Source organism: Porites lutea, chromosome 1 (assembly GCF_958299795.1).
Source record: "Porites lutea chromosome 1, jaPorLute2.1, whole genome shotgun sequence".
NCBI classification, from domain to species: Eukaryota; Metazoa; Cnidaria; class Anthozoa; order Scleractinia; family Poritidae; genus Porites; species Porites lutea.
This window is the reverse complement of record NC_133201.1, coordinates 1,385,433-1,408,529: the sequence shown is the minus strand read 5'-3', so window position 1 is coordinate 1,408,529 and position 23,097 is coordinate 1,385,433. Positions and strand designations below refer to the sequence as shown.

The following is a 23,097-nucleotide window of genomic DNA, read 5'->3' as shown; positions in this document are numbered from 1 at the left end:
CTTTTAGCCGAAGACGTGCATTTAATTTTTCTGGAAAATTGCACACTAAGCTCAAGTTCTCTACTGAGGCCTGGTTGTCGTTTTTTTTCTCTCGTCAACAATTTCTTCCTTGTTTTCTTTTGATTAGTTTACACTTTGAAAGATGTTGAGTAAAACTGACGCCGAGCTATCAGTAATTTCTTACGGAGTTTCAACCTTAAAACTAGTTACCTTTGCGGCTGCGCAACATTAGTCCGACTACTGTTTCTCTTGGCTCTTCTTCAGGACCAAATTAGTGCGAGAGAAGCTTTGAGACCGACCCTCTACAGGTAAAATATAAAGGAGCAAGCATGATTTATTACTGTGCATTAAACGTTGGGAAGAAAATAATACACTTAGTTATTCTTAGACTGAAACGTTTTTTCCCGAGGTCACTAGGTGGATCCCCTTTTTATCAACAGTCGACCATTTTCACACGGCTTTACCAGCACAGAGCTGAGCTACATTAGGCGTGTAGAAAAAATCGAACGAATCGAACCTCTATTCAGGGGACGCAAACTTTGCCCACTCCCTCCCCTCCCATATTACCTTTCTACTTGTTACCACATTTTAAGGGACACCTCTATACAGCCGAGGACCAAGAGCCATTATGGCCCTTGAGAGGATACTCTGCCTGCTGTGTTTGCATCTTGTTATTGATTAGTAACATAGGGACAGTTTGAGATCTTTTACTTTGACCATGTCAGATTTCTCCAAACAAAATATCTAAGGCTTAGATTTTATTTCAACTCTGTTAATGTATTCATGTTGCTAGCTATATAGATTATAGGCATTCATCAGGCAAAATCAGAGTAATTTTTAAAAATTAATAGCTATTGACAAACTATTGCAAACCATGCAGCCAAATTATACTTATTTAAGATTGTTATACTACAACATGAGAAATTTCTGCAATTTGACTGGCTTAGAGCAGTGGTTTTTAAGCTTAATTTGAAATACCTACATGTGAAAATTACAAACCTTTTGCGGGTAGTAGTATAAACAAATAACAGCATGATTTGTTCGTGATATTTTGCATAAATACCACTCGTGATATTTCAAAATTGTCCCAAATTTCACTCGCCTAACGGCTCGTGAAATTACGTATAACAATTTCGAAATATCACTCGTGGTATTTATGCCAAATACCACTGCAAATAATGCTATTACCTAAACTAATTGATATTGCTCCTGTCGTTATTTTTTTTCAGGCGTCCTTTGTACAAGAAAACATGCACTAATCTCTCGATAATTGTCAGTCATCCAATCATTTGTATATTTATAACGTTAGTAAATCATTCTCATAAAACTTCAGTTGTGAATGCGCGTTTTCCGTTTACCAAAACCTCACGGAAACTTCGACGGAAAGAAGCAATTCGGGTAAAGAACCTGTTTCATTCGTTCCCCTCTCTTGACTAGCCTGGAATGGAACACGTATTTTCAACGGAAAAGTTTCCAACGGGAAAACCGAGGGCTATCTTAATAAAAATCCACTTGTTTCCGGGAATTTTCTAGTTTAAAGCCCATCCCGACCGGATTTTTTGAAATTCTTGGTGAATAGAAAGGGGCTAATCTGAATGGTTTACTGCATATTTAGCTTCAATACGTTACTTCTAGAAAAATATTAAGTCAAGTTTTACACCTAAGTCGACCTGAAGTAAAACAGTGGATGTAACATAGCGGGACTTTTCTTCTTTCGTGTTCGGTAAAATGAAACTTTGCTGCATTTCTACACTAAGAATTTTCATTTGGGGAATTCCCACTTGAAGTAAGAGATTTGCACGCGAAAGCGCATATGCATGGAAACGAGGCCCGGTTGGGCAAGCAAGGGTAGAAATTATATTAAATTTTATCGTCCTTTTTTCCCTTTTTGCCAAATATTAAACTGCCTTGGTCAGAAACAGCTTCTCCCAGTTAAGATTCAGCAGCTTCAGAATCAAACTCCAACGTTCTTCTCCCGATAGACTTATATAGAGCGTCCTGTTATTATTAGTCCATACAAGTTTAATAGGAGTGATTTGCTGACTGGCTTAACTTTTCCGATTTTTCTCACTTATAGCAGTTCAATTTGCATTGACACGCATTTCTAACTTTTCGTAGTTAAGTGGCTTTATATCTTATGAATTAAGTGTTGGAGTTTCTATTTTAAGGATTAGACTAACTTCTCTCCGGTCTGACAATGTTCATTCCTCTCTTGAAGATTTTCTTGAAAGTGTTTCTGTAATCACTGTTAAAGCCCGCGTATACGAAAACATTAACACAGTGGTTGGCATAGATCATCAGAACAGTGACTTTCACAATCCAGCCTGGTACCACAGCACCAGTCATCATTTCAACAACATCGATAGTGATGATTGGAACAACCATCAGTATGAACGATCCAACGACTGCAGCTACAATCTTTGTTGCCTTCATCTGTCTTGAAGCTTCCCTTTTTCTTCTGCCCACCTCTTCCGATTGTTCGGGGTAAAATGTTGAAGTCTGTTCCACTTGAGAATTGGCGTTGCTGGCTGCCACTTGAACGCAGATTCGTCGGGCGTGGTCAAAGCTGGCGCGCAAGATAAAGACGTTGAGGAAGATAACAGTTATGATAGGAAAAGCATGAACGACTACATACAGACTTGTTATGTATTCTTGCGTGAGAAATACTGGAAATCGGCAAAATTTGATGGAGGCTTCAGGTTGTTTTCCACCCCATCCAAGACTTGGTAAAAGCGAGAAAATTGTCATAAACACCCAAGTTCCGCCGACGCCCACTAAGGCGTTTTTGGTGGTAACCCAGTTACAGTAGAAGAATGGCCAGCAAATGGCGATAAACCTCTCCGTAGCTATCAGTAAGATGTGAAGATTTGAAGTGCCGCCGAAAAGAGTCGAAAGTGGTATTGCCACGCGACAAAATGACGCATGATCGGATTTCGTGTCCAACACTTCTACAAGCCTCAGAGGAAGGGAAACAGCTCCCTGAAAGAAATCCGGTACTGCCAGCGCAACGAGCAAATAATTGCTTGTCGTTCGCAATCTTCTGTTAATAAAGATCGCCATCATAATGAGAATGTTGCCAAAAACTGAGATGGCAGCAATGACCACAAACAATGCAGAGATCAAGTACGTCTCCAAAGACGGAGACGATTGTGAGCTCGTTTTCGCATTACTTGCATTAAGATTTTCTATGTTATTCATCTCAATACTGTGACAGTGAAATATTGTTCAGTTGTTCACAAGTTGCACTGCAAAAAATGAAGTTTAACAGAAGTCTCGGTAAAATGTTGCTCAGTTTTGCCTTTGCTGAAGTATTACGTCCATAAAGTAAATACTTTTTCTAACCATTTTTTCTGGTCCAAGTGTCAAGAAATCGCGACCCCTTCAACTATCCATGGTTTCTTTCATAGTACAGGTTAGCGATACGTTGAGCTAGCAGCTGTTTTAGTGATTCTGAATATCGCCCTATCGTCGTTTGTATATTTATGTGGTTGCGACAAGTTTATGGTGTTCGTATTAACCGAATTCATTCATTGTGTGTTTAACTGACAAGGCGTCTAATTTACCTCTGTACAGGCTTCATTAAGATACCTTTTTCAAATTAAAATAGTTTGACGCGATATCAAACTGCGGCGGATACGACAAAGCTTTAAGTTATTTAAAATTGTCATTTGGAGTTACTTAAGATAGTAGATCTATCTTATTATATCGAAAGGAAATATATAATGCCCAGCTATTGTTTGGTTTGCCAAAAGTCCCGTATAAACAATATGTCAACAAATTTCAGTATATTTCGTTGTATAGAGTCACCTAAAGGATCGCAAGAGACATTTTCTGGTTGTAGTCAGCCTCACAAAAACACTCTAGTTAATTAGTAAATTGCTTGACTCAATGTTGAACCATAAAAAAAATAGACAGAAAGTATAACTCCCTTTAGCGAAATATTATGTCTGAATTTTGATGACTTTTTTACCCATAAATCAACAATATATGCATAGGATAAGAACAAGAGAGTCACGAAATATGAAAAAAGCAAATTATCAGTTAAGGACTTTAGAATATTCTAGATTACCATGTCTCCATTGATACATGATCCTGATGTTAAAACCATGGATTTTAATTTCCCTGAACTGCAGGGACTCACAGAATCCGTATGTTTGATCAAAAGCTGACGACTAAAACAATAAAGTAACTGAAAATTCTTCGCACATGCATCAATAAAAACCGAGTATAAAGAAAACAGTAAATTGTTTACGCTTCGCTTTTGGTTCATTCTAATTTTCTGTCATGACCGAACTCATCAGCCCCTACCATACTTCTAATAAGATTGCTGGAAGTGTTTTCGCGACTTCAGAGAAATTTATCTCCACATATGGAAGCTTATGAAATTGCAAAGTTAAAAGGAATAATTTGCTCGCAGGTCAGTGTAAATAAAATAAAGATTCTTAATTTCCGAGGAATTGTTGTTTTCTTATTGTCAGTTTATATATTCCTTTTCGTCAAGAGCATTAACCGTGAACAGGGTTATATATATGCCTCTTTTTTCATTCAAACAAAGTAAATTCGTTTTGATTTGTTCCGGTCTTCAATCTATAGACATCTCAAAAAAAAATTTGCTCACTTTATTGAAAATTATTTCGAGGATGAGTTCAAAAATTTCTCACAAGAATCATATAAGTTTCGTATCAAGATGTTCGTCCGTTGGAACGCATGTGCTGGGCAAAGATTTCAGTTATAAATTGAAAATCAGTTCAGCTACAACATTTGAAGCTATGTAGATATTTTCTTTGTTAAACTGTGACAAAAATTTAAAATGTACATTCAGACTGTTTTTTTTTTGTCCATTGTGCCATCCCTAGAATCAGTCAGATCGGGATGGCCATGGAAAAATCTACGTATGAGGGTATCTTTTACGATTTTTTTACAACTCAGCGTACTGTATCTATTTCTATCTATATTTTTTCCTATTTCAGTTGAGGGCTGGTAAACGAAATTAGGTTTGCTCAACAAATAAGTCATATGTGCTGCATGACTCTGTTTTCAAAGGGGAAAAAAGTGATTTTTATGACGTGTTGCCTATACATAAAATACTGTTAGATATTTTCTTGCCGAGCTCAACTACGTGCCGAACCAGGCCAACAGTTGCAAAAAAAATTCACTTCCATTACCAGACAAAATCATACTGTAATGATCACTATTCGATGACGTAAGTAGTATAAGAAATAGGTTACCCGTGACGTCATTCAAAATGGCGCTTACCTAGTCCGCCATCTTGGATTTTACCTCATATTCAGGTGCAAGCAAAAAAATAACTCAAACATGAACACAATTAAAATGGGGTGAAGTTGAAAAATCTTTCGGTGCTTTCACTTTTGTTTCTGCACAAAAAAAGAGGGGGTTAAGCTTGTTATCTAGTCATAAAATTGCTCGCCCTCATGCCACCTATTCGAAATTCCTCAAACTGTAAAACAGGAATTTCGTAAGATTTTTCCAGTGTATCAATTTGTCAGCAGGAATAAATATATCAATCAATCAGTTAATCAATTTATTGGCATTTCCAAACGAATAAATGGTATTGTCGATTACAATAACAACGATGAAATAAAATAATATTAAAAGATAGCTAAACTGAGGGATAAATTCACTCATAGAGAAAATTACCAGACGGTAATCTTTTGTTGTACTCTTACGTTTTTCAGAGGCCAGGAAGATAAAGTGACCAAGTTTCTTGCAAATTAGGGGATTTGGGTTATTTATGAGAAAGAATATCCTTTCGTTTGTGCTTAGTGAGTGAAGAGGATATTTGTCGTTCATTAGTTCATGAAAAAGACTGTCGTTGATTAAAGGGTAAAAAGTGCAGTAAAATATGAAGTTTTTCGTGTTCCATTTCCCTTAAAGAACAATAATGATATGATATCAGAAGTTCAGAAATTTTGGGCGAGAGGTGTCTTCCTTTGTATTCTTCCAATAAAAAGGTAGTGAAGAAGAAATGATTCTGAGGAAAAGATTCCATTTACGGTGAAGGGGTTAATATTCTACGACACTAACGGAGGGTATTTACCAGACTAACTCGTTTGCTAATAATTGCCAGACATCATGACAGAGACTTGAAACTCTAGATGATTATCAAATGTTTTCTCGAATAATGGCCAGGTTTGCTTAATCAACATAATGCCCAGGCTTGCTTAATCAAAAACGTATAGAGATTTCAGGATAACTAATATCTCAATATTTTTGCGCGTGAATTTAAAAAAAAGCCCTCACGTAGGTAATTGATTTGGTTTACTCGTCTTGAAACACACCGTTTTACTTTGATGTTCCGACTGTTTTAAGAAATGGACCATGACATCGACGAAAATTCTACTGATTCCAGACGATATACATTTTATAAAACTGAAGCTCTGTAAGTGAAAGATAACCAATAATCTCGGCGAGACTGGCTCTGTCTCACGCTAGACATCGACACACATTTCTTAATTTATCTCCGATCAAAATCTTCATGTGTAGTTGACAGATATTTTCAAACATTTCAGAAAATTTTGGTAGCGCCGGAAATTAAAAGGAAGTAATTTTTCCCCAACGATTTTATGTTAAAGGAATTTCTACTAGGAATCGATTTTCTCACGTAACTCACGACGCTATAATGTTACCATGTCCCAAGACGAATCATAAAGTTAACGTAAGTTTCAGCATCAAGTAATCATAATAACTAAATGTTATCCCGTTTGAAAAAGCGATGGGGAATGTCCTTTTTCACAAACCCCTTTATCATTACGATTCAAATATTCTGTGCAAAAGTTTATCTGATTGTCTCAACCAATGTGTCAATTTCGATAAAGGTTGTTGGATAAAGTGCACGCGACAACCCCGAAAGCTATTGTGGGTGGTTTTGAGTTCACTGTTTTTCAAAGAAATTTGAAAGAATGGCAGGAGAGACCATGGACGTATGTTTGCGAGTGCTAAAGGAAAGCAGCAAAAGTAGGTTCGACAGCTAAAGTGTCAGGAACAGCGTCTTGATCAAATCCCATATTACCTTTCGGGATTGTCGCGTGCTCATTTTTTCCGACAATCTTTCTCGAAATAGCTGTATATGAAAAAGATAAATTGAAAATCTAAAATAACGTTTTAAATAGTTCCTGAAATTTCCGATATTTTCTACCCTGCGAGCGTTGGTTTCTCTCTTGCAGGGCTTTTAGCGTTTACGAAGTTGTTCGCGTTGCTTGTCATTCGCGTACAGCTGGTTTATTACGCGAATGACAAGCGACGCGAGAGACTTTGTCAACGCTTAAAGCCATGCAAGAGAAAAACCTCTGCTCGCAGGCCAATTATTTCTCGCTGATTAAAGGATCTCCCAATCCACTGCAACAAATTTCAAAAAATATCAAGAAGGATAGAAGAGTCAAAAACCGTTTTAAATTAATCGCCCAAGTCAACTTGTACGCCAACTTCATTTTTCAACTTTCTGTTTCTCAAACTTTCGGAAGAGTTTTTACGCTCAAAACCATAATTAACGCAACCTGGTAGGTTCTGAAGGGAAAGAATTTCTTCCATCTCAGCGTTGGAGGTGAAGGAGTGGCCTTCTGCGTTTCTTTGTGCAACGCCGTGAATTTTGTTTCTTAATTCTCTGTCACTGTCTAGCCCATCCTCTCCTTCAAGGCCAGGATCTCGGAAGTCAGCAAGTTCGTCTTCAGAGTCCTCACAATCTATACCGTGCTCCAGCTTGTCCGCACCTAAAAAATAAATAAATAAATAAGATTGGTCCTTGGCTCTCCCTATTAAAGGGTGATAATATTATAGTCTCTGTCTCCTTTTTTGGACAGCCAAATGCGTCTACTGTTTATAGTTCATTCACACAGTATTTGACCGTTTCTGTTTGGCTCCAATCCTCTGGCTTCATAACCAGCCGGCCGGCGCATTCCATATTTGGAAGGCTAACTCTCCACATCATACTCAGCCTAATTCAATAATTGTTAAGAGTATGGGGCCTGTTCTGGGCGTTCGACTGTGGCAACCTTGTTCCCAGGGTTCTCTCCTACCTGTCCAGGAGAGAGAATCTGGGAACAAGATTGCTATAACGTGGGGACGGCGCAAAGAGATCGATGTGAGTGAAAAAGAAAAAAAAAAACGGCGTTGAGATTTATAACACTTACGGTCCGTTATTTAAACGAAGTCTAACTAAAGGAGCGGTTTAAGAAATGCTTAGAATTTGAGATCTCTTTCTTAGTGAGTTAATTTAAGAAAATGACTGCTTTTTCAGTCTACGCTATATGCTATATTGAGATTATTCACGATAAATGATGTTTAGATCAAAAGCGTTGGGCAAACTGAAAATGGCTTACAACGCGGTTTTGTTAAACAGGGTCTAAACTCCTTTTAAATAAAAGACCCTTAATGTTCAGCTACCCTGTACCGATAATCATGAGACTACCTAAGTGAACGAACTATGTAACATAAATAAAAATAAGCGTAATTAGGACTTTTAGGTTTATCGAGCCAACGTACCTATCATCTCTTGCTCAAACGTCAACCTGAGTGGAAGGATTTTGCCAATAAGGAATAGCTGTAACCACGTTGTAAAGGCAGACCAAGCAGTAATTACCAGACAAGCCAAAATCTCAACACCAAGTAACTTGGCACTGCCTCCTTTGAAGAGCCCACGCACAGGGGAAAGTCCTTCCAGCGGTTCCTCCTCGACCCACAGGCCCACTGCAATCATTCCCCAGATTCCTGCAACACCGTGTGTTCCGATACATCCTACGGGGTCGTCAATTTTGAATCTAAGGAGAGGTTATCGGCGTATTATTCAGATCAACGGTTTTCGTTTTAGTTTAGAGCCAGTGTTCCTTATCCTACGGGAGAGTGGCCTGTGAATACAGCCGTCTCTCTTTGCTCGAGCTCACCGCCGCTTGGAACCTAATATTGTTATTGCAATAAGGTTTATATCTCATCACTCACCATTTGTACATCTCCCATGATACACCTTGTTTGCTCGACAAATTTTGCGTTACGGTCATCACAAGAAAAATTGAGGACAATGCTTATGGGATTTTTTTTGTTAGGGGAGCGGGTGCGGCTGGTGAGGGGTGAGGGGTAGGCAAGGTGCATTATGGGAGATGTGCGATTCGCGAATAGACCTCTTTACTTGCATGTTTTGTTTTGCCAATGGAGGTTACGTGATAATACTTTAGAAAACTGTTTCTTTTATATTCGTCTTATTAGCATGCATATGTACGCATAATTTATGAAAAGACAAAGTAACAAATTCCCCTGAGACCGTCATTGGGAAAACATAAGACAAAAGCTAAAGCTATTCAGGAGCCCATAACTCGGAGCGAGCAACTCCCATACTAGGCCTATGTCACGGAGCTTTTACGGACCAGTTTATTTTTAGACACATTTTAGGGCACTTTTTACCGCGAAAATAGAATCTCCACCATGTCTATGAGCGCATTTGAAGTATAAAATATCAAAAAGGAAAACTAAACGTTACTAAAACGCAAAAAATATCATTTCCAGGTCTGTAAGTTTTTCTGACTGGTTTGTGGAATTAAAAAGAGATTCAAAATTCGAGCGAAAACCGTTCTGAAAATAAACTGGTCCGTGAAAACGCCGTGACACAAGCGCACGGAACTTCCTCGCTCCGGGTTATGGGCTCCTAATCTCTCGCAATATTCGCTGCAGTTGGACTGGATTATTCTATTACAATAACAACACAAACCTGTCAATAATGTCGCAGCTTCCACAAGCCGTTAACCCTCCAATGAATCCTATCAAGAATGCTTCCCATGGCCTGCACATTGCACAGATAGCGGTAATACCCACTAAACCTCCCAGTATACCAGTTATAAACACAGCAACATCCAACTTCCGCTTGCGATACACAAAGCTGTATATCACTCCCAGTAAACCTCCACCGATTGAGCCGTTCAGAGTCACTACCGCTGACCTTGAGGCAAGCAGCCATTTTGCTGTGGAAATTAATACACCAATTAATTTGGCTTTCGAATTGTTCAGTATTTAGTATTAGCTTTTACCAAGAGATCATAATATTATGAACTTTTGCTTTTGTAGGAGTTTAAGCTATGACTGCAATATACGCTCCATTCACTCTTTCGTGAGCTTCATTGTCAGATGGCTTATCTTTAGACATAAAAATGCATCGGATAGTCCAGTTTCGAATTAAAAATTACCGCTAAATACAAACATTAACGGCACATTTATACAGGGTTAGCCTCGACATAGAGTAAAATATTCAGAAATTCCGCCAAGTAAGTGTTTGAAATTTGAAAATACACATAGACAGAGTAATAAACAGGTCTTTTTCTCCTTGGAATTTGTGAATATATTACTTCAGATGGAGGCTATGCCTGTAATTATGCGTCTTCACTTCTTTAATTCAGCGGTCATAGCGAACTCGAAACTGGACTATTGGCAGTTTTATTGTAAAAGAAGTTTTTGTTCAGTATTCTATTCTTTGGCAAGTAATAGTTTATTCCATCAAGAAATTAGACCTTAAAACTGTTATAATCAATCAATTAATTAACTTTGCTGGGTCGAGATTTCAGGCAAATAATTTATTTAGAAAATCAGAAAAGTTCACCCTGTCAGTCTAAAAAATTTAAATCGACATAGTGCAGTAATCAATTCTCTGGTGTCCAGTTAGACTTCTCTTATCAGGACGAAAGTAATCCAAATAGTGCGTTAAAATTTCCACACTCGATTAGTGCCTTAATTCTAGCCTTCTTGTAACTTGGACCTACTCCATACCTCCACTGATTCCAAATGTACTTCCACAGTTAAACCCAAGCCAGCCCCACCACAGCATAAAGGTCCCCAGCATGACATTTGTGAGTGATCCAGGCTGGCTTTTCTTAATTGATTTGTTATAAGTACCCTGACGAGGACCCAGCATCATAGCAGCAACCAAACCAGCCACTCCTCCAACAAGATGAACACCTGCACAACCTGAAATTAGCCAATTAAAATTATTTCGCAGCTATTGGATGAGACTGAGTATGATTTGCATAATTCATTTGATCCGCTTAGTGAAAGTAAGTTAATAAATTTGAATCTTTCACAATCATTATCGAGAAGTGGATGCCTAAAGCCGCACATGTTTTAAGAGCGCATTTGTTTTCTTTATTTTAAGCTCAATTGAACAAACAAAGGTTCTGAGAACATGGAGAAGCCCGAATATGCGCTGTACCAACGTCTTTTCGAACGTTTCTCGTCCCCAGAGCCTTCTGTTTCTTTTGAGCTCGGTCGTTACAAATAAAGCCAAGTGGCTCTGGGAACGAAAATGGACAAGAACCCGCATCCCAGGTTTAACATGTGAGCATGCGTGCAGTAATTGAATACTCGCGAGCCAGTTCTTATTGATAGTTTGGAAATACTTCCTAGTGTATACAAAACTCAAAAGGTTAGAAATGGCCTTCAGAAGAGACTCTTGACTTGGAAAGAGGTAGCCCTCGGAGAAAAATCACACGGCTACCGAGCTCCTCTTTACGTATCATTCTTGCCAGACGTTGAGACAACTTTGCAAAAATATTAACCGTGTGGGACTCTTGCCATTTTTTGGAATTTTTACCTGCGTAGTCGATAACACCCATCTCCTTGAGAAATCCTTTCTCTCCCCAGATCCAATGAGCAGGAAAAACGTACGAAATAGTGTTGGTGAAAGAGAAGATGGTATAAGCGTGCAAATGAGTTCTTTCTGCCATAGCGCCCGATACAATCGTGGTGGCAGTTGTAGCGAATGACATTTGAAAGAAGTACAAAGCGAACACATCTCCCTCCTCAGCTTCCACATCTGTTGCAAAATAACCTGAGATAAACACATTGAATGAGTACAGAACAGAAAGACAATTCATCGTATGTTTTCCTCCGAGCAAACTTTTATTCTGTAACTTGTAATATTCAACATCTAAACTTTCAGTTCATATTGCCAAAACGTATGATTTTTTTGTGAAAACCTATTTGTCAGTCAGGATGGAAATACAGAAAACCTGCGAACAGTCCCAATGTTTTATTTTGTTTTATTTTTTTATCTTAGGTTATGTACCAGATAGCCTTTCGTGCCGACAAGAAAAGCTATTATGAAAAGTAGGAACACCTATCCCATATGTGACTCTCCACTTAAGAGATCGGCGTGGCACAGCTTCACTCCGTTACAGAAATCGCGCCAAAAATCAACGTTCTTATGTGTGAACAGAAGCCCTATCTGGTCTAGTTTTCGCGCATGCGCAAAAGCTATCCGGTATAGTGTGTGTATATATTGAGGATATTACACGGTGGCGAGAAGATATGAATTTTATGTTCGAGTGGCAAGAACAATATCTCACGAGTGAGCGAAGCGAACGAGTGAGATATTGTTCTTGCCACGAGAACATAAAATTCATATCTTCGAGCCAACGTGTAATGTTCTTTTTATTATATGGAGAAACCAATTCAACAAAAGCAAAAGGCGGGAATCGTGACGTCATTGAACGATACGACACTCACAAAGGTGACATACGGAAAATACGCCACTCGGGTCCCGGATGAAGTGGCGGATGGAATCTACGAGTGGTTTAGTTCCCAGTAAAACACTCTCCTCCATATAATAAAAAAAAATATGAAACGGCAAACTGATCCTTACGGCAAGGCGATAAAGAAGTAAAAAAAAAGAATAAAACAAAAAATATATTTAAACAAATTGGGCGATTTGTTTCAAATATAAATTTTTCTGTTTTATTCTTTTGTTACTTCTTCGTCGCCTTGCCGTAAGGATCAGTTTGCCGTTTCACATTTGTCTACAAGTTTAATTGTACTGATCCAGGTCTACAACTGGGAGATCCGACACCACTCATTGGTTTGTTGCTGTGGACTTGCTGACATTTTACATAGTGTGTGTACATAGTCTTAGGTTGGTTACCAAGAGAAGGGTAATAAATATAAAGTTAAGGATATGGAGGAAACTCTCTTTTGCCAAAGAAAAAGATGCTGTAGATTATCGAGAATAACATAGAAGCAAATAAATGCTATACTATTTTATTTGCAATTTTATAATGGCAGTTCATTATCAGCTTATCTTACCTATTCCACAAAATCCATTGGTTCCCTTTTCTAGACCAAAACTGAAAGCAAATCCATACAACCAATAGGAAAGGCCGCCATATATGACGTCAATAGCATTTTTTACCATAATATTGACTTCGTTTTTCTTGGAAACTAGACCTAAAGATTGAATAAAGAACGATTCTAATCTCAATAGAAATTAATTTAGGCTTAAATCTTTTCCTGCTAGCTCCTTACATGTCACGGAGAAGTAAAAAGGAGTGCAAGTTTACAGATATTTACCACAAATTCACCACTGCATACCTATTTAGGAATTAAAGCAAACAAATCTTAATCTCGAAACATTTTTTTCACACGCCATGAAGTGAAAAAAAAACATCGACGAATTTTTGAGAGAATACCCAATATTTTAAATTTTTTTTAGTAGTTAATTTAATTAGTATGATCATTCGTTGATGTATCACTCGTTCATGTTCTTTAATAATTTTAAGCTTTTAAGTTTTAAAGTTTTAAGATATTTTAAAATAAAATTCCTTTATGCTTGTCTGCAGTCCGGCGCTTTGACGCACTAAGATGATTTACCTAATTAAATCTTTGTTGTTAGATACTCCTTTTTTTTCAGACCTGCACCGATGTCAAACTCTTTAAAAAAACCACTCTAATAAATCTTAAACTTTTCAACGCATTCATAGTTTTCAAAGTTTAAAAGGAACTCTAGAGCTGATCATACCGGATTCTACAAGTCCAAACCCTGATTGCATTGTAAAAATGATGAACGCGCTTGTTAAAATCCAGGTTGCATCGTCTGAATTAAGTGACCCGGCATCATCTGCAGGAGGCGACTGGCTCGAAGAGTTGCTTGAAAAGTTGGCAATGTTTTGGGTTTCGTTCATCCTTGTAGTTGCTTAAGGTGATCGCGATTTTGTTGCTGTTTTCAAGTTTCACTTAAAATAAACTGTTTTCAAGAAACGACCCTTCAAATCCAAAACGACCACATGATGATGACTTTATCCCCTACCGTACACAAAACTGTAAACTTCTTACGTAATTTTAAGAGATATGATATGTGTTTACAAAACTTTTATTGTGTTGTGCCTTTGTTGACAAAAATAAGCTGGCTTTCTCAATAATTGATTTTATCATCCATTTTACTGATATATCACTCAGTTCATTGGAGACTAGATCTCCTTCACCTGCGAATCGAGAACAAATAGGATTCTACTCTAGAAAAAGGCTGCACTAAAACCCCTCATAGAGTAGCAGGCTTTGCATTGCTGAGGTTTAAGTTACGCATTTTTCTTTCCTTTAGATAGCTATTTTCTTGAAATACACTCTGGCTGGACTTTCTGATTTTACGAAGAGAAAATTATCTATATCATATTTTTTAAAATAAATGTTATTAAGGTGGCCTTTTCATAACCCATTTGATTAGAAATGGTTAAAAGGTCTTAAAAGTAGTAAAGTATATAGGTGGGCATCCTAATGTTTGGGTTTATCAGACAAGGTATTCACTCAAAGCAGTAGGCGTTTAAAATAATTATTGCTAAAAATATAACCAGTAGAAGTCTTGCAGGTGCTAATTATACAGCGTACTCGTTCAAAGAAACACTCTCGATATACTTATGTTCGCTTCATAATTTATTTCTTTTTCTTATCTTGCTTTTTGGTCAGTATTTTGCTTTTCAGTTCTCGTGTAAAGTTGGCGAATCTAAAATAATAATCCTTCTCCGAAATATATTCTTCGCTGTTAATTATCGCCTGACAGTCACTTGCAATGTAAATTGTGAAACGAAAAAAATAAATTAAATGTGAAGCGCAGTGTTTTTCGTTCCCAATCCAGTCCATAAGTAAACAACTATCACTAATGACATGATTTTCATTATAGGAAAAAGCTTATCTTTATTTTTTAAACAGTTTTTTTGGTCAAGAGTCCTTGTTCAAAGACGGAGAATGATCGATGGCCAGCTATATGTAAAAAAAAATAGCAGTGATGATAAAAATGCATTATTCAAAATGTATTTCATTTTTATCTATCGTATGTAATAGTATCAAGAGATTTTTAGGATCTTTTTTTTTTCTGCTAACAGGACTTTCTTACTTTTTTGGTTTTCAAAGCTGAATGAAAATGGAATGGCGAGTAATTATCAAACTACCTGAGATCCAATCGATTTTCCTACCTTTTATCATGTAGTGTTAATTAAAGCAGAGTCGTTGTACTCTTTGCGTTTTTAAGAAATAGAAAACCCCTAGAAATAACGAGTTGGCTGCTACCTGCTACCGTACGGAGTAGAATTCAACGGCGGAACTAACTTATTTTGAAACCATATAAAAATAATTACACATTAGTGAAAGCAACTATAAAAGCATATCTGGTTGATTGTACCAAAAGAACGCAGGTGCATTATGCTGCGAACGGGGGTAGGGGGGACTTAACAGAGCTTTGTACGGGGAGGCTCCGCCCCAAGGTCCATTCCCTTTCCCTTTTATATACCATTTTTGGCAGAAAAGGCCCGATACCCCTTCTGTTTACCTTCTATTGACAAATGGTACCCCTTTCATATACCTAGTTTAGAACTTTGTATCCCTTTTAAAACATCAGCACGCTTTTTCGACTTTTTCACAGCCACATAATGCATTTGTTAACCCTTTGACGACCGAAATGACAGATTTACCTACCCTTCCACACACCTATAAAGTCCCCTTTCGGGCGGACATTCCCAGTATAGGCCATTATACGGAGTGACCCCCCCCCCCCCCCCCCCGGCACTAACGTTGCCTCATTGACAGATGAATATAAAAGAGACATGATGAATATAAGAGATGAAATATATAAACCAATTCAAATGAGTAAGATCCCTCCAGTCACTTTTTAACCGTTCAATTATTCAAAATATTATATTGCGCCATAAAAAAACCTGTAGAGATTACCCCGCCGAAAATTATTTAAATATAAAAAAAAAATCCATTGTCACGGCGGCACGTTTCAATAAAGGCGTTCGCTCATTGCATTTAAATCTGCTATTGACGTCTGTGAGTACAAGTCAAGAAATTCAAGAGGAAATTTTTGCATCACGTCTGGAATAGGGACGTGGCTATACCTTGGAAATAGCCTAAAGGTATATAACACGAAAGCATTACTTTCGCCACAAATTGTGTCGTTTTCGTTTAAGTACAGGAGAAAGAACTGAATTACAACTGAGGCAGGGAAGATGAAAGAATTGGTTTTCTTTCTTGATTGAGGAGCTTCATACAGTAACGAAGGTAAGTATAAGCTGTGCATTAGCAAAGGAGAATGTTATTGCAACGTTATTCTGCAACTTAATCATGGAAAGAACCGCACAGAAGAGACATTTAGAAATTTCGTATATCAAACTAAATTATTTAACACGCACTGTACTTTAATTGGATCTTTTATATAATCTTCGAATCGAAAATTAAGCGTTCAAGGAGACTTCGCCGTTTAATAGTATACTGTGTAGTCGAAGGCTTGTCTAAATTACAGACGAGTTGTATCTGTCAGTTATTACCCGCCAGCACTGCAGAATCGATGAAATACAAAATTGCATTTATTCGCATAAATTGCATTTATTTATTTACTTCTTATAATTCTTGAATAGCGGTGCATTGATCCTTTTTAAAAGGGTGCGATCTAGAAAATTGTTCGTTCCTTTATCTGCACATAGCTACCGGTCGGGATAATTTTTTTGCCCTGAATTTACTTTCCCTCTTCTTTAAAAAAGCTTGTGTATCTTTTGCCACACCGTTCATCCCTTTCAACAGGACATGAGGAGATAAAATAGAGATTTTATCACAGGCATTTTTAATAATATAACACTTTATTTGCCTTTTCATGAACGTCATGGTCACTTTTCAAGTAAACACAAGAGATACTTCTTTCAACAATCTTCGCCGTCTCAAAACGGTCTGCCCAAATATTCACTGGGCACCTATGATGGAAGCGCCGACAAACTTCTCGGTTAATCCAACATTTTCTACAACAATGAACGATGAGGAGTCGGTTAGCGGAAGCTCTAGTAGCCGAGTTAGCATGAATGGTGCCGGTGACGCTGTGTGGATATTAACAAGTGCATTCATCATCTTTACGATGATTTCTGGATTTGGCCTTGTAGAATCTGGTAAGTTGTATTAATTATTACTAGTTGTCCCTGATGGTGGCTGTATTCTCTCTTTTTTTTATTTCAAACGTTCTCGAATAAGAAGCGTTCATTGAATGTACAGCTTCGACACCGCGAACTTGCTTATACATATTTGGTTTACACTTTTTTTGCTTAAAACTTTCCCGTTTCGTAGGCGATATGTTCCTCTAAACTCTGAAATATGGTAATTCATTTTTCGATACTTTTCCGGCTTCAACATTTCCTCGACCAACACTTGTAGACATAAAAACACCAAAAATTGAAGAAACTGTGCAACGCAATTAATCGAGTGAATGTAAAGTTTTTCAAAATACGCGTCTGGCTTTTCTCCTTTTTCATCGCGTATTTTAAAATTTTGACATTCACTCGAAGTAAATAACACCATGGTTCTCGAAAAATAGCAACTTATTAAAGCGGCAATATTCAGCACGTTGAAAAATACAAGAAAATTTTCTTGATTTTTACATTTCATATTATATTTATCATGACAATCATCGGTTTTCCCGTGCAAATTCATATGTTGCCTGTAATTTATTATCAATACCTATTTACCAAAAGACAAGGTAATTTATATCCAGATTTACTTTTCTTATTGCTGATTGTGTCACATAATCATATCCCAATACTCGTTCGATTTATTTTCCCTTTTCTGATTGGCTTAAGTCCGCCAGCCAGCAAGTGTGGACCAAATTTGGAAAAAAGGATGTAAAACCACCATATCAGTGCGATTCACGTCATTCGTAGTGATATCGATAGGAAAAGGGGAAGTCTGACGTCATGCAAAGAGGCAGTGGCTCGGAAGACAAAAATATCCCTCGACAGATGACAACCGCGATGAAAAATATCTATTAGATTAAACATTCCTGCATGCGGAACAGGCAAATGGCAAATCGATCTGTACTTACAAAATTTACCGTAAAAATGAATTAAATACTAACTTACCTGCATTTTCTTTTTCCCCTTTGGAGCTTAGCCTAATAGCTGATGTTGCGTCATCTCATATGCTTGTATCCTTAGGTATGGTCTCTAGGAAGAACGAAGCAAACATTATGGTAAAAAACGCAGTGGATGTGATATTTGGTGGTTTAGGTTTCTGGATGTTCGGCTTTGCGTTTACTTTTGGAAATGACCATGGTGTGAACGCGTTCTCTGGATTCGGAAACTTTTTTACGGACGCAGAAGAGACACGCATGGGAGAGGTGTTCGCTCTTTACTGCTTCCAAGCTTCGTTTGCGACTACAGCAACAACCATAGTGTCGGGTGCAGTCGCTGAGAGAATGAACTTGAAAGCCTACATTATCTTTGCTTTTACAAACACCCTGACATACTGCTTCCCAGCCCACTGGGTGTGGGGAGAAAAAGGCTGGTTAAAGGAAATGGGTGTGATTGACATGGGAGGAGCCAGTCCGGTTCACCTGGTGGGAGGAGTAGCGGGGCTAGTTGCCACTATGATGTTGAAGCCTCGAGTCGGAAGATTCAAAAACGATTCAGGCGGTAAATCTTTAAGACATAACATGGGATGTCCAACTAACGTTTTACTTGGTAGGTTTCGTCCTTTACCGTCTGTAAACATTATGATTAGCCTGTTCCAGGCTCTAAGATAGCTCGTGCAGTAAAAAGTGATGCGAAAAGTGGGGGCTGGGGGAGGAGAGTTCTCTTCTCCAGATCTCGCGCGTGCTATCTTCGCTTGAGTTATTTTATTTTAGCGAGTCCCTACTACCTAGGGGCCAGACACTGACTACAGGGTGATATGTAGTCCCAACATATCGGCCACTTTACGCACTAAGAGGGATTAACCGGGCCAATTTTTAACCTAAAGGGTCTCGCAGAGATGAAATCGGCCTAGAAAACAGGTCCATTGTCGCGTTCACCATACGTTTTCCGGACAAATGACTAGACTTATCGACTAGCTTTGACAGTTTCAACACGTCACGTAAAGAAAAATTGAATTACCTTCTGATGACCTTTACAACTTAACCTCCGCATTTAGACAAAAAGTTGTGCCTAAAATGCCCTTGCGACCCTTTTTGTTCTCGTTTACTGAACTCCTCTCCTATATTTTGGTTCACTTTACTTTTCATTTTTTTGTTTTCTGACTTTTGTTATTATGCACAAGTTAACGACGATACTTTTTTCACTGTTATTAATTACTTTTACATGTAGGTATGTTTATGCTTTGGTGGGGCTGGCTGGGTTTTAACTGTGGCAGCACTTTTGGGGTCAGCGGTGGTAAATGGAAACTTGCTTCACGGTCAGCAGTGTGTACCATAAATGCCTCTTGTGGTGGCGGAATGTTTGCTACATTCTACAGCTACTTTAAATGCAACAGGTAACTTTTTTTCATCAATTAATAGTTTCCATAACAGCGTACAAAAATTTCGATGCAAAATTTAACAATGAGCAAGAGGCCAAAAATAGAACTCTGGAGGCCTCGCTAGCCTCCCTTTCGCGCAGCTAGACCCAGGCCGTTCGAGAGGTCCGCCACATTTGTATTTGTTGCATTGTCTCTTGTAATAAGAAAAAACTCTGACTAACCAAGAAACAAAATAAATCAGCAAGGAAGAAACTCGAACACAAACTCAGTAAGTAAATATTTGTGTAGCAGTCGCTTCGACAGTAAAGGGCAAGTACACAGGGCGTTGAAGGGGGTCGTGTTCTTGTCTTACCGATGAGTATCAACAAGAAAGAAACCGCTCTTCATGGCTGCCACTGTGCGGTGATCATGGTTCGTCGCAAGAGAGGGTATTGGCTATACCACGGGTTTAGTGTTTTCCTTGTTGTTTTGTTCTGTTACCATTGAGAACTATCAAATGAATGCAAACGACATTCAAGCCACGCAGAAGGTCGCTTATTTCATCTCATTACCATAGAAACGGCTATACTTAGTAAAAATTTCTTCTGCAGGTTGGACATTCCTTTCTTTATGGCGGGTATACTTGGTAGCCTGGTCAGCATCACGGCCATTTGTGGGGTCGTGAGGCCTGGAGAGAGTTTAGCTATTGGTTTCATTGGTTCAGCTATCGCCATCTTTGGCTGGCAAGTTCTCAACAAATTCCACATCGATGATCCTGTCGGCGCAGTCTCCACCCACGCAGGTGGTTCAATATGGGGAATGATAGCTGTTGGCCTGTTTGTAGAGAAAGACAGCCTTCAGAGGCCATTTTCATCAACATATGGTGCTTTCAAGGGAGGCCATGTTAGAATACTGGGAGTACAGCTGTTGGCGTGTGTGGCCATTACTGCGTGGACTCTTGTTACTGTTACAATACAACTTGTTATCATTGACAAGTCTGTAGGGCTCAGATTGTCGCTGAAGGAGGAAATACTTGGAGCGGACGCTTGTGAACATGGAATCGACCAATCGCAGATAAATGCTGAGTGTCATTTGAAGCCAGTTCCTGCTTTGCAAAATAAAGTGGTCCCAGAGCAGACAGGTGAGAGACAGGAAAGTGCAGAACAAGGATTTAACGACAACAATGGGAACCAAATCGATGACACTGAGTTGGTAGATTATCAGGAATCTTATGATGAAATAGCAAGCGATGGCGTTCTACAAAGAAATGCAGATATCCCAGGCATCATCCAGTCTACCCAAGATGGATGCAAACCAGACGATAACGGCGACATTTCAACTGATTCTAGTAAAAAGAGGTGGAGAAGAGCTCTTGAATCCACAACAGAACTTAGTACCTTTCACAGCATGGGCAGTGAAGAGCAAAGGAAAGCAAGGAGCTCATTCTCGCCTTTTAGAAGAAAAACGCCTGTAATTATAACTCTAACGCCGGCAAATGATGATCGTGCATACAGGCTAAGTGTTGGTGACTTGAAAAATTTCCGGAAGCAGTGAAACATAACAGGTGTTTGTGGTGTTTGCACTGAGATGCTACGTTGCTGAAGGAGGCAGCGTGGCTGGCCGGCGCTCGCGATCACTTTTTGGCGGATATCTAACGCTCCTCGCTTGTCGACTAAGCCTTGTGAAAGCATGTGGAGGAGGCAGATCCAGAGACACCAAGTTCAATTCCCGCTGGCCTTAGCCGCTAGCTGACTTTATATTGTTGTCGGTGCCTACCCGAATTCAAATTCTCGGCTTCTCTTGTAAATAGCCAACTGGATTATCTCTGGCCAGTTGAGATTCTTAACCTTCTTATGTTTATTTTCAAATGTTTGTTTCTGTCCTTATTTGAGGGCCACGACAAAAACTACTGGGTTACCAGTAATTGGGTTACCCCTATATAGAGTTTTTTTTGCAGTTTATTTTGACGCATGTTAGGGGAAACTAAAATTAATAGAATGGGGTCCGGGAATGTGGCTTTTCAAGAAGTATGTGATGAAGCTGATGAGAACTAAGCGAAGTTTGCAGATTTTAGTTATTAGTTTTTTCAGTATCGATGCATTAATCGTTCTTTTTTATTGCTACTGGTTAGAAGAATCACTTCTGAAATTCTTATGGGAAGTCAGGAAACAAAACAATTGCGAGAGAAAATGCTATGAATTGATAGGGCGATGGTTTTAAGTTTGTTAATTTCAATTCTAACTACGTAGCCAACATCTATATCTACTTTATTACTCTTCAACGTTTTACACATCAAGAAGAGTTAAGAAATAAAGATATAAATATAAATAAATAAAATAAAATAAAATATGTAATTAAGAAAACTGCTATACTTAAAACAAAAATGTCCTCTTTCGGTAAAAACGTAGAAAGCTACCACACTGTGAGTAGAATAAGCGTAGTATTTATAAATCTAATCTTAGTACGGTAAACTAATTTATTCCTATAAATTAACGTAGGCGGGAGTACCTAGCATGTTCGCCTTGCTCAGTCAGAGACGGCTGTGCTGGCTCGGTCATGTCAGCCGCATGGAGGACGGGAAAATTCCTAAGATTAATTAGGAATAATTAATATTAATTTATTATTAATTTTCTACGACGCTGGACCTAGACCGGAAGGAAGACCTTCCCTTCGTTTCAAAGATGTTTGTAAACGAGATCTGACGGGCAGGCAAATATCAACCCTGCTGGTTGAAAAGCTGTAGCTGCGAACCGACAACACTGGAGGCTTGCTGTCAAGGCAGGTACTCAGGAGTGTACTGTGAGGAGAGGAGAGGAGCAGTGGAATGAGAGAAGAGAGCGCAGGCGGCTGAAGGCAGCATCAGTACTCACAGAACCAAGCACGGAATTCATCTGCAACAACTGCAACAAAGCCTTCCGATCTAGAATCGGACTGTATAGCCGCAGCAGGGGCTGTATCTTAACCACTGGTCAACTAAACCTTGGCGCTGATTCCATTGTCTCCTGAGACAGACGGATGCCAACAACAACATTAACAACAACAACAAACTTTAATTTTCTTTTCGGGAGGCAAGTTCAAGTTCAAGTTATTTTTTTGCAATCACACTTATTCAAATAAAAACAATATTCAATAACAGTAAGAACAAAAAACAGAACTAACTTATACAATGTTGAATTATGCATTGCTTTAGAACAGCGCGTAGCAGTCGGACAAGTGAAGCTTTTGAGTTGGCCACTACCGCAGCGCAGACTACATAGATAATAATATCACTATTTAAAGTAAATTAGTAAATAAATAGATCTAAATGATTAATTTAAGCTATTCATGCGGCCAAAAAAAAATTGACAAACTCTTTCATTATTCTCTGTTATGAAATTGTGAACGTTAAAACTTGATCTTCTTCAAGAATGTTATCCAGCCGTTTCTCCGAGTTACTGAAATAGTGTTTTATATTTCGCATTGAGTACAAAATCTTGTTTCCATTTCTTCCTTTAGTTTATGGAGTGTTTAATAGGACAATGCTTCTACCATTGACATTGGCACAAGATTACTAGGCCTGGTGGCACTCTAGAAAATAGTAGACATGTACAGACG

The 23,097-nt window shown here is 38.4% G+C and overlaps 3 protein-coding genes across 3 annotated transcripts; 1 reads left to right on the top strand and 2 right to left on the bottom strand.

Moving 5' to 3' along the window:
• Positions 1–2,175: 2,175 nt before the first annotated feature.
• Positions 2,176–3,331, bottom strand: LOC140930560 (histamine H2 receptor-like). Its single transcript, XM_073380315.1, has one exon. The coding sequence runs from the start codon at positions 3,196–3,198 to the stop codon at positions 2,176–2,178; it is 1,023 nt and encodes a 340-aa protein (XP_073236416.1). The 5' UTR covers positions 3,199–3,331.
• A 3,966-nt stretch (positions 3,332–7,297) lies between these two features.
• On the bottom strand, positions 7,298–14,175 carry LOC140933507 (putative ammonium transporter 3). Its single transcript, XM_073383095.1, has 7 exons — positions 13,784–14,175; positions 13,072–13,212; positions 11,585–11,821; positions 10,765–10,962; positions 9,716–9,965; positions 8,500–8,774; positions 7,298–7,727 (listed from the first exon to the last, which is right to left on the bottom strand). Exons 1-7 carry the CDS (start codon positions 13,944–13,946, stop codon positions 7,414–7,416), a joined length of 1,578 nt encoding a protein of 525 aa, XP_073239196.1. The 5' UTR covers positions 13,947–14,175; the 3' UTR covers positions 7,298–7,413.
• Positions 14,176–16,053: 1,878 nt separating this feature from the next.
• LOC140933500 (putative ammonium transporter 3) lies at positions 16,054–21,253 on the top strand. Its single transcript, XM_073383082.1, has 5 exons — positions 16,054–16,314; positions 16,929–17,189; positions 18,228–18,752; positions 19,374–19,539; positions 20,115–21,253. Exons 2-5 carry the CDS (start codon positions 17,003–17,005, stop codon positions 21,055–21,057), a joined length of 1,821 nt encoding a protein of 606 aa, XP_073239183.1. The 5' UTR covers positions 16,054–16,314; positions 16,929–17,002; the 3' UTR covers positions 21,058–21,253.
• The last annotated feature ends 1,844 nt before the right edge of the window (positions 21,254–23,097 follow it).